A 15,274-nucleotide genomic window follows, 5' to 3' on the forward strand; every position below is an offset into this window, starting at 1 on the left:
AAACCCACCTTCGAAACACCCAAAACGGAGGCAGAATTTGGAGGTTAATACTGCCACCGAGCTGAATCGACAGGACATAAAGGATGAGGTTAGTTATTCACCTTTTTATTTTTTTATAAGGTTTGAAAATTATAATTAGGGTTAATGCATATAATTTTAAATAGAGCTGGAATTAGGGCGTAACAGCTCTCGATTATTTCTCGAAAGTCATGGTTCTTGCTGTAAAATCAACATCACCAACGAGTATGGGAAGAGTTCCCCTATCCGATGGATATGTTGGTTTGTATGGCCGTGTCTTAAGCTCCTATAAATCAACGAGAGAAGTCATTGTTTAGAAAGGTTGATACGCCTTAATTATAGCTCTATCTAGAATTATAGTCGTGGGTCCGATTGGAATATAAAACAAAATTATTTATTCACTTCAACTAATTCAAGTTGAACATTGCGTTAGGTCCTAAGTAACATTGACAGATTATATTTGTCGACTTTCTCTTTGCATCCCCACGGCCATGTAAATACTTTCCAAGCTATGTTCAGCAAACAGATCGATAAAACTTTCGATTTTACTCTTTTTCTGTACGTTATAAATAGTGTCGGAAGTATTGCACTGTATAGCGCATCATTGTAGGATTACAGCGCACTATTCCCGACATTGTGTATAAGTACATATAAATGGAGAATAAAATCAACTGTCACTAGTATATTTTTCCGGTTTTCAACTGTACCGATATTTATTAAGTAACCCATACGTGCCAAACCTTTTCCGCCTAAAGAATCAATCTTGGCTCTAATTTCGTCATTATTAGACCAACTTTGATAAAACAACTTCCAATCGATCGGGAATTGTCTCTTGTTTTAGATTTTGTGATGGTTATGCTTCATTCTTGTTTGTTGTTTTTTTAATCGATTTGAAACCAAGAATTAAAAAACAATTAAATAAGGAAAAATAAGCTAAATCAATATAAATTAGAGGTAACAAGCGGTAATGCTGTTTAATCGAAGTCGGTCTATAAATGACGAAGCTGAAAAGGTTGGGTACGCATGTGTTAAGAAAGAATTGCTTGAATGGATCATCAGACTAATATAATTTTTTAATGTTTATCCACAGATAAAGTTGCTGAAAGAACCGCTATTCGGGTAGGCCCTGAGAATGCCGCTACAATTCGAACGGCCTCGGAAGATCTCCAATTTGAAGAAAGTGTGCAGAAATTAATCTGCATTTAATTTAATTTTACTCATCTTACTTGGTTTTTTTTTTCAACGAGAATCTCGATGGTTTTTTGTTATTGTTTTTGTTATATAATTTTTTTCTATGTTTATCATAAAAAACCGCACAACGAGCAGAAAATAAAGCTAAAATCAATTTCAATAATGTTATTTTTTTATTTTATTTGGGTTGAAAGATTATTATAATTATTATTCATTACTTTCCGATAATTATAACGGGTATCGTCATGATTATAAATTCCTTATAATATTACTATCCCAAAATTATACCCGTTATAGTTTTGTTATTATATATTATTATTCAATAGTAATAACGGATATAGCCACGGTACATACACATTATTTATAATTTTACCAGTATGGAACGATATATGTTATAATATAACAGAAGAAAATAAGATCATACAACGATTGTTTCCTGAATACTTTCGCGAACATTTTGTTTGAAAAAAAGTGGTTTTTTGTATGGTAACTATACTTAACGACCTATTAAGGTAATGGTAAGATCTTGTTTTATCATAACATTTATCATCGATATGATCCATTTTATCTTAGGTTTACAGTTACTGCAAGATAACATGTATCATCATATTATTTACTTGAATAATCATAAAATGATAAATGGTATAATAGCTTTATAATACATGTTTATTCGGGAGAGCTACTCCTTTCAACGCACCTTGCATTTGGTAGTCAAGTGCTGCCATCTGTGTTCATTTTCTAAGCAAATGAATTGGGTCTTCTCCAGTTTGTCTTACACTATAAATCCAAATTAGGGAAGAAACATAATTCTCAGGTTGAACAGTAGGGGGCGAGTCAAAAAATGAACATGAAAATTGTAGGCTCCCTACAATTCTAGAACTTTCTATTTACTTCGGTCGGACTGATTCGATCTTTCTGGCTCAAGACTTCAAGGAAGTTTGAAGTGCGCGGTGCATTATTACAATCGAGATTGTCCGTTGTGTAAAAAGTGTATGGTTCTCTTTGTAATTTTTTTTTTTCTATTTTAGATTACTTATTACAAAAAGTCGAGTGTTTGAAAAGTTAGTGTTAGTACGTGTTAGTAGAGGTAAAAGTGTTATTTTGTTATTAAAAATATATGTGTGTGTGGGTGTATTCCCTCTAACCTCCACTGGCCGGCAGTGTTATTATGGAAGAACTCTATCTACATGATGTCGCATTTATGGTCATTGTAGACAGCTTTAGTCCGGGAGTTAGAAGGTGATAGCTCTATTGCAGATCCAGCAACCCATTTCAGAATAGTCACGCCCATTCCGAGGTTACTTTCACTCACAATAAGCCCCGCATGTATGCATCACCGTTATCAAATGGATATTGTTCATTGTGATATATTCAACCCTGGCATGTATTTAGTGTAATTTTGATATTTTTTTTTAAATAAATGGAAAGCTCTCTCCATATTCTGCTCTTCCGCCGTCGTTATTTGCTTCTTTTGGAATCCCTTGGACTTTTTCTCTAACGCTTCGTATTTCATTCCGTGCTTCACCGGCAATTTCCTTCCGTAGACCGTCCTTGGTTGGTTGGTTCTAATATGATTCCGCCTTTTTTGGTCGGTTTGATGTCCACCATATGTTATTGAATTGCAATGGTGATCTAGGACGAGGCTCACGTCCAAAGCCACTGATTCCATCGAGCGCTTCGTTTGCGAAAGGAGAATGAAAGAAATACGAAAGGGATCAGTTTCAGGAAGTGACAGTTTCATCAGATTCCCCAACTAACCATACTCAAGCAAAGTAAGAATATACAAGCTATATTGCGACTATATGGTACTTGGGTACTCATATGGCCGTCAGAATGGTTCATCGGTTGCGAAGTGAAGTATTTCTGAAAGTGATGCGTAATATTTCTCAATGTTTTGAATTTATCGTAACGTTACCTCAATGTTATTTCACAGACAAGCAGACACAACACATTGAAAATTTATAAATGTAAACCCTACCGCCATCTGTCGTATATATGTACTTTGATGGGCAATATACTCAACAGATGGTTGTAGTGTGTAAACGTCAAACGCTAGGGAATTATGTGCACCACAAGCGGCGGTACTACCAACTAAGAAACATTTAAATTGACCGTTAAAAACGATTTCGATGAACGTTTTAAGAGTGTTATGTCTGCTTGTCTGTGTTCATATCTTCACTATCGCAACTTCGGGTAATCTGCGAAAGTACTTGCATTTTTCTCAGGCATTTTTGATCTAAATGCAATCACTCTCTCATACTCGAAATGTGCCACGACCAAATTGGCACAACGACGCCCTATACGCTCTCTGACCGAAGCGCAAAGTCGAATATGTCGTAAAAGTTAGTATTACCTACCTAGGGGTGCTGTGCCGGAGAAAGGGACCATTGTGCATCTCCAATACAAGGAATTACCGGAGTGCAAATTGGAAAAAGGTAACCTTTTTATCGATATTATGGATGACCTTTGAAATGTACCCTAAATTCGGTGACGTGAGACTAATCTCAACTTGAACAGGCCAAGTGAGACCTTTTTCCGTCCGTCTAACTAGAACTCGGACCACAAAACTCGTTACTCAATGGTCAAATACCACGTGAACATTGTTGTCCTCCGGAAAATACATCCCTGATCCAGGAATCGTCCCTGCGGGTGCTCCATTGGAGGCCACGGCAGATGAGGGATTTTCTCGAGCGGTAAGGTCCACCACATCGCTCCCAGTACGCCATTTTAGAGGCAGAACGACGGCTAGGACCGGCCATTGTTTCGGCCAATCTGGGAGCTACACGTCGCTAGAACAAAGGCTCAGATCATCCATTGTGTCAGCCATTCTGGGGATCCTTAATTGCGTCCCCTGGATAAGGCCATTATTTCGGCCATTTTTACTGGAAGGCACCACGGAAAGGGGCCATTGAAATAGGCCATCACCTGAGGCTTCCCGGTTGACCGGATCGACGATCAGGTGGCAATTTTCACCACCACGCAGCATTACCAACAACTACCAGCACCGTAGTTCATCAGTACCTGCGTCCGTAAGTTCCCACGACCACCACAGCGCCCTCCTGAAGAACCGTAAGTCACGCTGGTTATGTTTTTCTTTTGTTGAAAACCGATATGCATGCAAAGTTAGGACATACACAGATAAAAAAAAGTAGTGTAAATTTCCGTTACTATGATGCACATAAATGGAGCGTCATATATCATACAAGTTTAGATTATAGATCGTGTAAATTTAGGAAACATGTCATGCAATATTCATATATTGTATGCAACTGTCCACTTTTGTTTGCAACATTTCTTGCAAGCTGCTAGTTTACGTGAAAAAGAAGTTTACATGTATCAATGTTTGCATGCATGGATGTTTACATCGCCAGTAACATTCAGAATTTTTTGGCGTGAAGACAAAACACGAAAATTGTTAAAAACGTGATAACGTAGTAGTTTGTATTGAAGTTAAATGGGGAAATAAATAATACCCGATGTAAGAAGTTCGATTTTCAAACCACAAATTAGTAGCTTTCCTATTAGTAGAAGAAGATAGTTTTCCTGGGGTTTCACACCTTTAATTTAAATTCGTTCTACTGCGTTGAAAACTTCATACAAAGTGGAAGTTTCCCACCCTCGCTTTCCGAACTCTTGATTTGAAAAGGTAAGGGCGGTGTAATTAGAAGGTTCAACCCTGGCCGATGAACCCTTTAACGTTCATTCAGATCTTGATGTTTTTTTATGCTGCAATTACAGTTTTTTTTTTATTATAGTCACTTTAACACTCTTGGGTCATTCATGACTTGTCCGGAGGTGAGATTTGAACTCGTAACTTTGGCGTGAGAGGTATGGATGTTAACCACTACGCCAGGGAGCGTTCCCTTCAACGGAGTGAAAAAGGAGAGTAACCAGGTAGAAACGATATTTTAAAAGAAAAACTTGTTTGTAAACTTTAAAAGTCTTTCTAATACCACTTTTATGTCAAATTGAAATTTAAACCATTCAAAACAATCGTTAAATGCGATTGATCCAGAATGAAGAGTTACGTCTGTTTGTCTGTGAGGAAACAGTCAAAACATAGTTTTCAGAGGACCACCCAAACGGCAAATTTTGAGGTGTTAGTTATTCTTAACTTTTGCTTAGTGTACTTCTTTTCCTTATCCATCCTCTTGTTCTTCTTCTCCTTCATCTTTCGTCAGAAATTCACGTTATTTATACACATATAAAATTTTTGAATTTAAATAGTGATGTTGTATTTTATTTCACGCAAGAGAAACTGTCAATGTTGCATTTGACCTAATGCAATGTTCGGGTAAAAATAACAGTTAAACAGTTGTCTTCTTATGTTAGTGGTTTCAGCCCGTGTGTATCGTAGCAGGCGAGGTCATTGTTATTAGTTCGATTTGTGTAAATTTCTGCACAATGGAAATTACATACAAAGCCTTAGCTGATATCCTAATATTGAAAGGAACATTGAATATCCTGGTTGAATTTGTGAAAGCAAGGTTCTTAAATGAAGAAATTGACATTTAACCCAACTAACATTGTCTGCTTTGTAAGTCAACTTTTGCAGCGTTGTGCTGTAAAGTAGCTGAAAAAAGCTGCAGATACAGCTACAAGCAGAAGCTAGCAAAATTGTTTTGTAGAGCGTTTACTCAACATTTTCACAACCATTATTCAATTTACCAATCTCACTGAATAACAACAGCCAATAAACGCTAATGTCACTTTTATACACATCCTAATCAACTTTCAACTTGTGGCTGCAAAACAAAGCTAATAAAGTGAATATATTACTCATTTGTTGGCTTCTACACAACCAACCACTCTTGCTGAATAACATAAACATCAAAAGTGCTTTTTCAACAACTAAACATCCTGTACTCTGCTAATAAACTGTGTTAGAGCTACTTCGGAAGCATTTTCACAGTCAACTAGGTTTATTTTTAGACGTGTGCAGTTTTACAGCTTTTACTTTGCTACTATACAAAGCTGAAGTAACTAGTCGAGAAAAGTGATTCATGTGCACTTATTATAAAGCATCTACTCAGCGTTTTTGTTGAAGAACGGCATGTTGATTTCCCAACAAACAATTTTAGCTACATACTAGCTTATACAGGCAGAAATTAGCTGTATAATCCAATTTTTGGTTTTATAAGCTAATCTACAGCTAAAATTGTTTGTTGGGTTGTTTACGTCAGTTTAAAGTGTTGGCATAGCACAGTTGGTAGTGTCAAGGTTTGCCAATGCGGTCGTCTCGAGTTCGATTCCAGGTTCCTGTGTAGGGTAAAATAATTTGGTGATAACTTGTAACTAATTTAAACTCAATAAATTCCTCCATAAAAAAAATCGTAAACAGTATTTAACCCGGCTTCAAGAGAAAGCTGTGTAGTGATTATTGGATAACCGAGAAAAGGTTGAATAAGCGTCTTTCAAGTTGACACACAGCTAAACAGCAGGATAACAGCTGTATAGAAGCGTTAATGGATACGCAATAAGAGCTTGTCCCAACTGTCCCAACAACCATAATTAGCTGACTAAGCTCGCCAGATTTGCTTGTATAGAGGTTGAGTAAAGGTTTCCTCATATCGTATAGTGTTTGAATACAGCTTAAGGCTTTATAAATGAAATGAGTAAAGCGTTTACATTGTGAAAATTGTTAGTTGGGAAAAGCCCTGTAAGAATTTGCAGTTATTCGTTTTGGAGTAAGTATATTATTTTCACAACAGTATTACTACCTATAATCCCATATCAATCCCATATGGAAAAAGTAGGCATTGAGAAAATTGCAGTTGAAGTTAGGATGTGCAATTTCTATGTAAATATTAAAAAAAATCATAGTAAATTAATCGATAATTTTGTCAATTTAAAATAAGTTCCAATGTAGCTGCATGATTTGTTATATCAGCGAAAAATATGGCAATTTAAAAAGCAGAACTGTAACTTGACCTCTGGACGATTGCATTCCAGGATGGGACTGATATGCGATTACTTTGCTTAATAGGACAAACTGACTTGATGTTGTTTTCACATTTTTTTCCTGATTAAAGTCCGTAGTTTTATCACATAATATAAAAGTAGATGCCAATTAATAGTGAATAGCGTTCTTAAAATAGGCAAAAATCCATATGGGACTGATTTGCGATTATAGGCAGATTAGCATAGAAATAACTCTAAGACTAGAAGGTCCCGAAATAACGTGCTCAACTTTTTGGCTCAGCTCTGGTACTCTCTTTGGTCCCAAGCTAATCGATTCACCCCTCGAAACAAATTATTTTATCTGTCAAACTTTCGTAGCGAATCAAAACAAACATAGTGTAGTACTAGAATTTCGACTAGAATGGGGTCGACTGTGTTAAAAATAAAATGATGATTTTGGCCAAGGTATACTGTGGGATATTGAGTACCCTTCATCGGTTTCTTTGTGCAGACCAATACAATTATTATTTCAAAAGGAATGAAGTGAATTGACCAAGCCCGAAGTGTCTGTTTTCGAGCAAAAGGTAATTTGTTATTTGAAAAAAATCTGATTATAATTTTGGTAACATTCCAGATTGAGAAATTACAACCATCAATTTGTGATGTTGGTGAAAAACTTGTAAGCGTCACGAATAAAATGCTTTTTATTATGGCAGACACGAAAGTTATAAGCGACGTTACCGGAACAGCGTCCCTAGCATGTTACATCTGCGGTCGTTCTGGGAAAAAGTTGAGCAATTATCAAAATGAAACAGATAATGATCCTGAACGGTTTCAACATGCATTTTATCCTTTGCATGCGTACATCCGCTCAATGGAGCTTTTTCTTAAAGTGTCCTATAGGTTGTGCATGGAAACACCTGTTTGGCGGGTCCCTAAAACTAACACCGCAGTAAAAGACAGGAAAAAGTATATTGCCACAGAACTAGGCAATCGGCTGGGGCTTCGGATAGTTTAACCGCTGCCTGGAGGGGGAAACTCCAACGACGGGAATACCAAATCAACTACGAAGCATATCATTCTTACGCAGAAGAAACGCGTAGGTCATATGTCATTGAATATAGATGATATCCGCTGTCGCCAACGGTCCATAAATTATTGATTCATGGAGCGACATTGATTAAGCACACCATGCTAACAATTGGTATGTGCAGCGAAGAAGCGCAGGAAACACGAAATAAGTCGATTAGGAAATTTCGAGAATTTTATGCGTGAAAGTTCAATAGACTCGTTAATATTGAAGATATATTTTTGAGATTGCTTTTGACATCAGACCACCTTATTCTCCTTAGAAATAGAGCTTCATCAAATCAATCTACTTTAGAATTACCGGATAATGCAAAAAATATCTGCTGGCGGATTAGATTTGTGTTAACTTTTAATTTTAATTAAATAAATTGATTAATTAATAAATAATAAAAACAATTAGATAACAAACAAAAACATAACATACATAAACTTGAACGAATACTGAACACGAAAAGAAAATTTGTTTGCTGGCCTACGCATTGGAATGGCAAATAGTGTAAGTTGTCCAAAACTCCCAAAATTTCAAAAACTTTGGCTTCAAATTAAGAAAGAATTTTATACTTTTTTTTTCTTTACCAAACTACCCCTTTCCTTGATGGCATTAAGCCGGGAAAGTTTACTAAAATTTTTCCTGGATGATGGATCACTCTCATCATCCGTGAGCAAATCAAATTGATTTCTCAAATTTATTTCATCCGAAGGGAGATCAAGAGATTGCCCTTTTCTTTTGCGCTAAGTCGCCATAGCGACAGTAATTCGTTTATCCTAATCGACTTCCAAGCAGATTACTATAAGAATCTGAAGGATCGAGGAGGAATTTTCCAAATCGATATCCAAGAAGGATCACCTCGGGTAGGGTCCAAACAAGGATCGAAGAGGAGTAAGAGTCAAACAAGGTAGAAATTTTACAGGTAAATATTGAGCATTGAAAAGTACTGTTTAAATTTGTTGTAGCTTTAGGTAGTAGTAACACTTCCTTCAGCGAAAAGCAAATAGATTCACACGGCAAGAGAGCACAATGCGGACTGGGACAGTCATTGAGAGTGAAGAACTTATATAAGTTTAACTTATATATTTTCCAGTTTCATATATAATATACACTGAAGTATGTCCTTTCAAACGATGGCTAAAGAATGTCTGTACGTTTGCTCCATTTTGAGTGGTTGATAGGTTGATAGGGCTTATTTTGTATAGAAAATCTTATATATATTTTGATAGTCGAGAGTTACAGGTTTACTTTCTTCAGCAAAATTGTGTATTTTGACGATTTCTATAAGTTCTTTTTGGAAAGTTTTTACGAACAATTTTAAATAAAAATGTTAGAGCTAAAAAACAGATATTTTTGGGTGCACCCTAACGCAGTTCAGAAAAATTCTCTAAAATGAAAACGGAAAGGGATACAAAAAAACTTTTTTCGATAAAGTTGCTTGAAATTAACTCAAGCACAACTTCTTTAAACAATGTGTGTCTTTATTTTTTAAATAAGAATGTTATTTTTCGGATATCAGTTTTTCAGAATGTTAAATTTTTGTGAATTGTTGGATGATTTAAATCAATATATCTGGAAACGGGCCTGGAGTAGTGGCTAGCAATCATGAATAACATAAAAATCCTATACAGGAATTGATGTTTGAACCGAAAAACTCATCGGTGATTTTTGTGCAGGCGAATTTCACAAGGCACAGCGTTTGACTGGCTACATATGTTTTAAATAATACTGAAATACGTTAGGTACCTATCTTTCTAGAAGATTATTTAAAGAAAATGAGCTTGGCGACAACATTGACGATCTAATGCTTCTCATACAAAAACACTTTGCTTTCAGCCATCTGGTTTGTTAGTATAAAAAAAAAAAGAAACGGAACAGCATCTAGAGCCAACCAAGCATTCTCTACTCATCTTAAAGGCAAATTAGTTTCCATTAAACGTTTAACATTCTATGCTTGCCGAGCACAGCACACATTCAATAAATTCTTGCTCCAAATCGGAATGCCAGAGCTTAGCATAGCGTTATGCTATTTATGATTCATGCCGAGCGATTGGCATGTTTGCAACCCATTGAATTATGTACCTCGTGTAAGTCATCAATCATCGACTGTGTCATATCCGTATCGTGCAGAGCGTCGTCTATCTCCTCCAGTATTCCGAGAACTTCCCTGGTTTTCGCTGCATACACGTTTCCGATTTCCGGCTGCTGTTGCTTCAAACTCTCTCGTGACAGGTTGGCAACGTTAACGTCTTGTGTCAATATGCTCTGCTCGTTGGTGCACAGGAGCCAATTTTGCTCACGTTCGTTGTAGAGTCTAATGCCATCACACCAGATGTGCAAATATTTTCTCAAATCCGCAGGATCAAACGCATTCGGTAAGCCATTGCACCGCATGTACTGCTCCCACTGAAATAATTATGGGTGTTTGATGAGTATCTGACCCGGATGCTGCGATCCCCTCCACCGCGTCTACTATTTAGCCTACTTCGGTGTGTACTCATATAGCTAGACGTATCGAAACCAAGACAAAGTGGTTTCTGGTTAGAGCTAATACCACTCAGAGGGTGTGCTTATTCTATCTACGTGAATATATAAACAGAGATGAATAACACAGGATCCAACCGCGAGGATGTGAACGTGAAGAGAAGCTAAAAGCAATCGAACCCAATTTCTACCAAACTAGCAATCAGCTGTTACTAAAACATGAAAAACAAACGGACGAACCATACCTCTCGATCCTTCTTCTGTTGTCCATGCAGATGTTTGACCTCATCTTTAATTAAGGCAAAATACTTGTAGCTATCCTGGAGCTGGACCTTCCTCAGTTTGTTGGCGATTATTTCTTGGACCTGCTTACGTTCGGCTTCCTCCTTCTCGCGAACTTTGCGCATTTTTTCCTCTTCGACTTTTCGCTGCCGTTCCCGTTCGAGTTCCATCCGCTGATGCTCGGCCTGTTCGGCCTCCAGGCGGGCTCGTTCTTTTTTCGACATCTTCTTTTTGGGACTCTGTGTAAACAATTATACACCAAGCAATACAAAGGCCCAGGGGGATGGGGAAATCGAGGAGAATGTTGATGGGTTTGTGGGGGGGAAGGAGAAAGAAAACAAAGAAGATAACACACACTGTAACTCGGTGATGTAATTTAATTTTTGGTTCTGACTGTCCCAGCAATACGGGTAGCTCGAGCGAAAAGAAGAAAATCGATATCAACTACCATTTTGGAGAAAAGTCGAATCCAGACTAAACTGCGGTTCCGAGCTGCTTTCCACGTTCCACCTTTTCTTTACATAACAAATGGCCAATTATGCACTTTTATGTACTACATAGATTCTACCGCATGGGACACTCAAGGATCCGGTTGAACCGAAAAGGACAATCGTCGAACAAAAAAATCACCATATATCCGAACGCATTAACTTCTGTAACTTCGGCACTGAATCCAAAGGGGTACCTATAGCGTGTGTGAGCTGCGTCGGTTGTTATAAACACAGTTGTTCCCCTTTCCCTGGATACCGAAAGCATACCCTCTGGGTCTAATACGATGAGGCATATTATGGTGGGAAATTAGGCATACCGTTTTTCCCTTTGATCCCCGGGAGTTTGGGATTTAGCTATATTGCATTGTTTTAGTAGGCCGCATCTTACAGGCAAAGGGGTTCGACATTTCGATGGAACGCGTGATTCGGTGTGGTTTGCGTTTTACATTCATAGTTGCCCCATGGTAAGTGGTGTTTGTGAAAACTCGCAGCCGGGGGTGGGAGATTTCATACGGATATGAATAAAGTTTGTAAAATTATTGCATTTTTCCACGAAAGCAGAAAGTGAAAATTGTTATTCTGTTACTACTGGCTAATAGGAGCAGACTGAACAATTTACTCGGCACAAGAATTTCTGGCAAAATAAGCTTCAAGTAGAACTTTTGAGTTATATCAAATACGATTTCATTACAATAAATGAGGTTCAAGGGTTTAATCGTTAAAAGGATTAAAGATTTGTTTTTAGAAATGAATTTTGAATGTCTTGATATTTTCCAGATATTATCTAACACTTCTATAAGATTTTTTCTACAGCAGTGTTTTGAAACCATCGGCGGGACGTGGGCTGTTCTTGGATGGGACGCAGGAATTCATGCGTTCTTATATTTCACGAAAAAATTTAATCTTAATTTCTAATTAGGGAGGTTTTTTTGAAAATTGTGTTTATTTTTTTGCTTGTAAAAGCGAATTGAGTTTTACATTATTAAAGTAATGCTAGAAAAAATAATAATTTAATCAAAATTTCTTTGATTGCTTGAATCATGATCTGTATAATGTTTTGTTGATATTTGAATAATTTTAAAACTGCTATTATTTTTAGTTTTCCTTAACCATTAACTATACTCATCATTAAGGTTATCAGGTTGTGATTAGCGTGTGATCTAATATTTAACAATTTATATCGTTAATAAGCGGCAATTAATTAACGCAAATTATTAAAGGTATTGAATTTTATCTTTGACATGCTTCTTAAGTTGATGTCAATGTTTTTTTTTTCCAGATAGGCATATTCTAGGCTTTCTTCAGAGTTCTTTTAAAATTCCCATGATTAATGTTGGGTTCACTCTTAAATTCCCTTGAAATTTACTGCACAACATTATATATTCAATTTATCTGCAAAATACTAATAACATGCTCTCCTCTGGTATACCCAACTTTGTAGCATTTCTTTGTAAAACATTATTGAAATTTTATCAGAATAAAAAAAAAAAACTGGGTTTCACTTTACAATTCTATTTGAATCCGCTATTGACATATTCCCTAGATTTGTTTGGCACATGCTTTAGAAACCAAGGAATTATTCTCAGAGTTTTCATAAATTGGCCACATAGCTCGAATTAAAGACCATTTTTTGGAAACATTTCATTAAATAAGAGCAGTGTCCATACGGAGATGAACTAGCCTACGACCTAAATAAAACTTTGAAAAAAAAAACAAACAAACAATACCATCCACTTTGCCAAATAAGTGGATGTGAAAAATAATGCAATATGTCTAGATAAGTTGTAGAAAATATTTATAGATGAGACTTTGCAGAGGATGCTACCTATTACTAGCTGACGTTATGCGGGGAATTAAAATATTATTTTAATTTGGTTTTAGTCGTTGTAAAGTCAATGTTATTGTATATGCCCAACTAACAATTTTCGCAATTTAAACGCTTTACTCATTTCATTTATACAGCCTCAAGCTGTATTCAAATGTTATACCGTATGCGTGATAATGTTTGCACCATCGAAAAAATAAGGTTCCCGTTTACCTGTGCATACAATGCCTTGGTTTTCTTTGCATGCACGTAACCTATAGCTCATACGGTAGTAGGCTGTGTTTAAATGAAAATGATTTACTTAGTTTGACAGTTGCACCATGACGAAGTGGCAGCGTATTCGTCATTTGTGTCACGCGCAAATGTCGCAAAAAGACATTTCAATCACCGTGGGAGTGTCCCGGTGGACCGTCAAAAGGGTTTTAGACCGAGAAGAGAAGGAAAACTATCAAATATAATATATCAAATTCCAGAATCGACCGGTATATTAGTTCTCTTCCGGTAAAAGACGTGGCCGACGAGCACAAGAACGTGTATCTGACAAAGCATCCTGCTAGCGTTATGGTGTTTGGATTGGTGGCTTCCGATGGCAAAAAATGGACCCGGTGTTTTATTCCAGAAGGCGACAAGTAAGTATGTTCTTCCGTGGATCAAAGAACAGTACGGACCGAAGCCAAATGTTGTATTTCAACAAGATGGGGCTCCGTGCCACACCTCGAACCGCACTCAGAAATGGTTACAGGAACATCATCCGTTCTGGGCGAAGGATATGTGGCCGCCATCCAGCCCCGATCTTAATCAGCTGGATTACTCAATATGGCGCGTCATGAAGGCCAAGGCCTGTTCTAAACGCCACCCGAGTACAGCAAGCCTCAGACAAACATTGACCCGTACCTGGAGAGAAATTAATCCAGACTACATTATTAGAATCTGCCGTGCATTCCGGAAGCGTGTGGAGGCCGTCATTGCAGCAAGTGGAAACTTGATCGATGATTAACATAGTTTAAGACTCTGAGAAACATCCCCCCTTTGAACAAATAATAAAAAAAAAAAATAAAAAATGCAATTTTTGAGATTTTTTTTTTTAATTTTTATGAATTTTTATTTTTTTAATTATTAACATTATCACGCATACGATACGGTACGATATGAGGAAACCTTTACTCAACCTCTATACAAGCAAATCTGGCGAACTTAGTCAGCTACTTATGACTGTTGTGACGGTTGGGACAAGCTCTTATTACATATCTATTTACGCTTCTATAGAGCTGTTATCCTGCTGTTTAGTTGTGTGTGAACTTGAAAGGCGCTTACTCAACCTTTACCCGATTATTCAATAATAACTTCACAGCTTTCTCTTGACGCCAGGTTAAATATTGTTTACGTTTTTTTGTTGTTGTTGGAGGAATTTATCATGTTTATTTTACTGCGAATCAAATTAATCGAAATTATTTATAAATAAGTACACCACCAAATTATTTACGCTCTACCGGAACCTGGAATCGAACTCGAGACGACCGCATTGGCGAACCTTGATACTACCAACTTCGCTACGCCAACGCTTTGAACTGACGTAAACAAATTTAAATGCCCTTCTACAATAAGATTGCTGAGTTTGGTCTCTTCAGCGAAAATAAGCACAATTTAAATTTTTGATAGTGCTTCGAATAAAACATTTCCATGAATCAATGAATAAATAGTTAAATAATAGTAGTATGTAGTTAAATTTACGTTTATTTTCTGGTTTTTTTTTTATGTTTCAACATTTGGTTTAACATTTCAATTGGTTAGCGTTTGGCTCTTCATCTTTGTTCTAGTTAATTGATTATTCTAATGTGATGATTGCGTTAAGCCGAAGACAACAAATCAAGAAGACTGGCAACTCTTCCATTTCCTCATACGAACGCTATGAGACAGGTACAATCGCGTCATCTGCCGCTCAAAGGTAAATGCTTCGAACGAATTTTATAGTAAAGATTACATCCTCAGACGAAGGGTTTGTGT

The 15,274-nt window shown here is 36.8% G+C and overlaps 1 protein-coding gene across 1 annotated transcript in view; it reads right to left on the minus strand.

The window, feature by feature from the left end:
* The window catches only part of LOC135717379 (dynein axonemal intermediate chain 7), a 46,896-nt gene extending 35,430 nt beyond the window's left edge, over positions 1-11,466 (minus strand). Inside the window, exons 1-3 of the mRNA XM_065239438.1 lie at positions 11,403-11,466; positions 10,918-11,193; positions 10,271-10,594 (exon numbers count right to left, since the gene is read on the minus strand). Coding sequence (XP_065095510.1) covers positions 10,271-10,594; positions 10,918-11,193; positions 11,403-11,405 — 603 coding nt within the window. The 5' untranslated portion in view covers positions 11,406-11,466. The remainder of the gene's footprint in view (positions 1-10,270; positions 10,595-10,917; positions 11,194-11,402) is intronic.
* Between the last annotated feature and the right edge of the window lie 3,808 nt (positions 11,467-15,274).

This window comes from Ochlerotatus camptorhynchus, unplaced genomic scaffold, assembly GCF_037179485.1.
Source record: "Ochlerotatus camptorhynchus isolate MF236.1 unplaced genomic scaffold, CSIRO-AGI_Acam_v1.1 ptg000055l, whole genome shotgun sequence".
Taxonomy (NCBI): Eukaryota; Metazoa; Arthropoda; class Insecta; order Diptera; family Culicidae; genus Ochlerotatus; species Ochlerotatus camptorhynchus.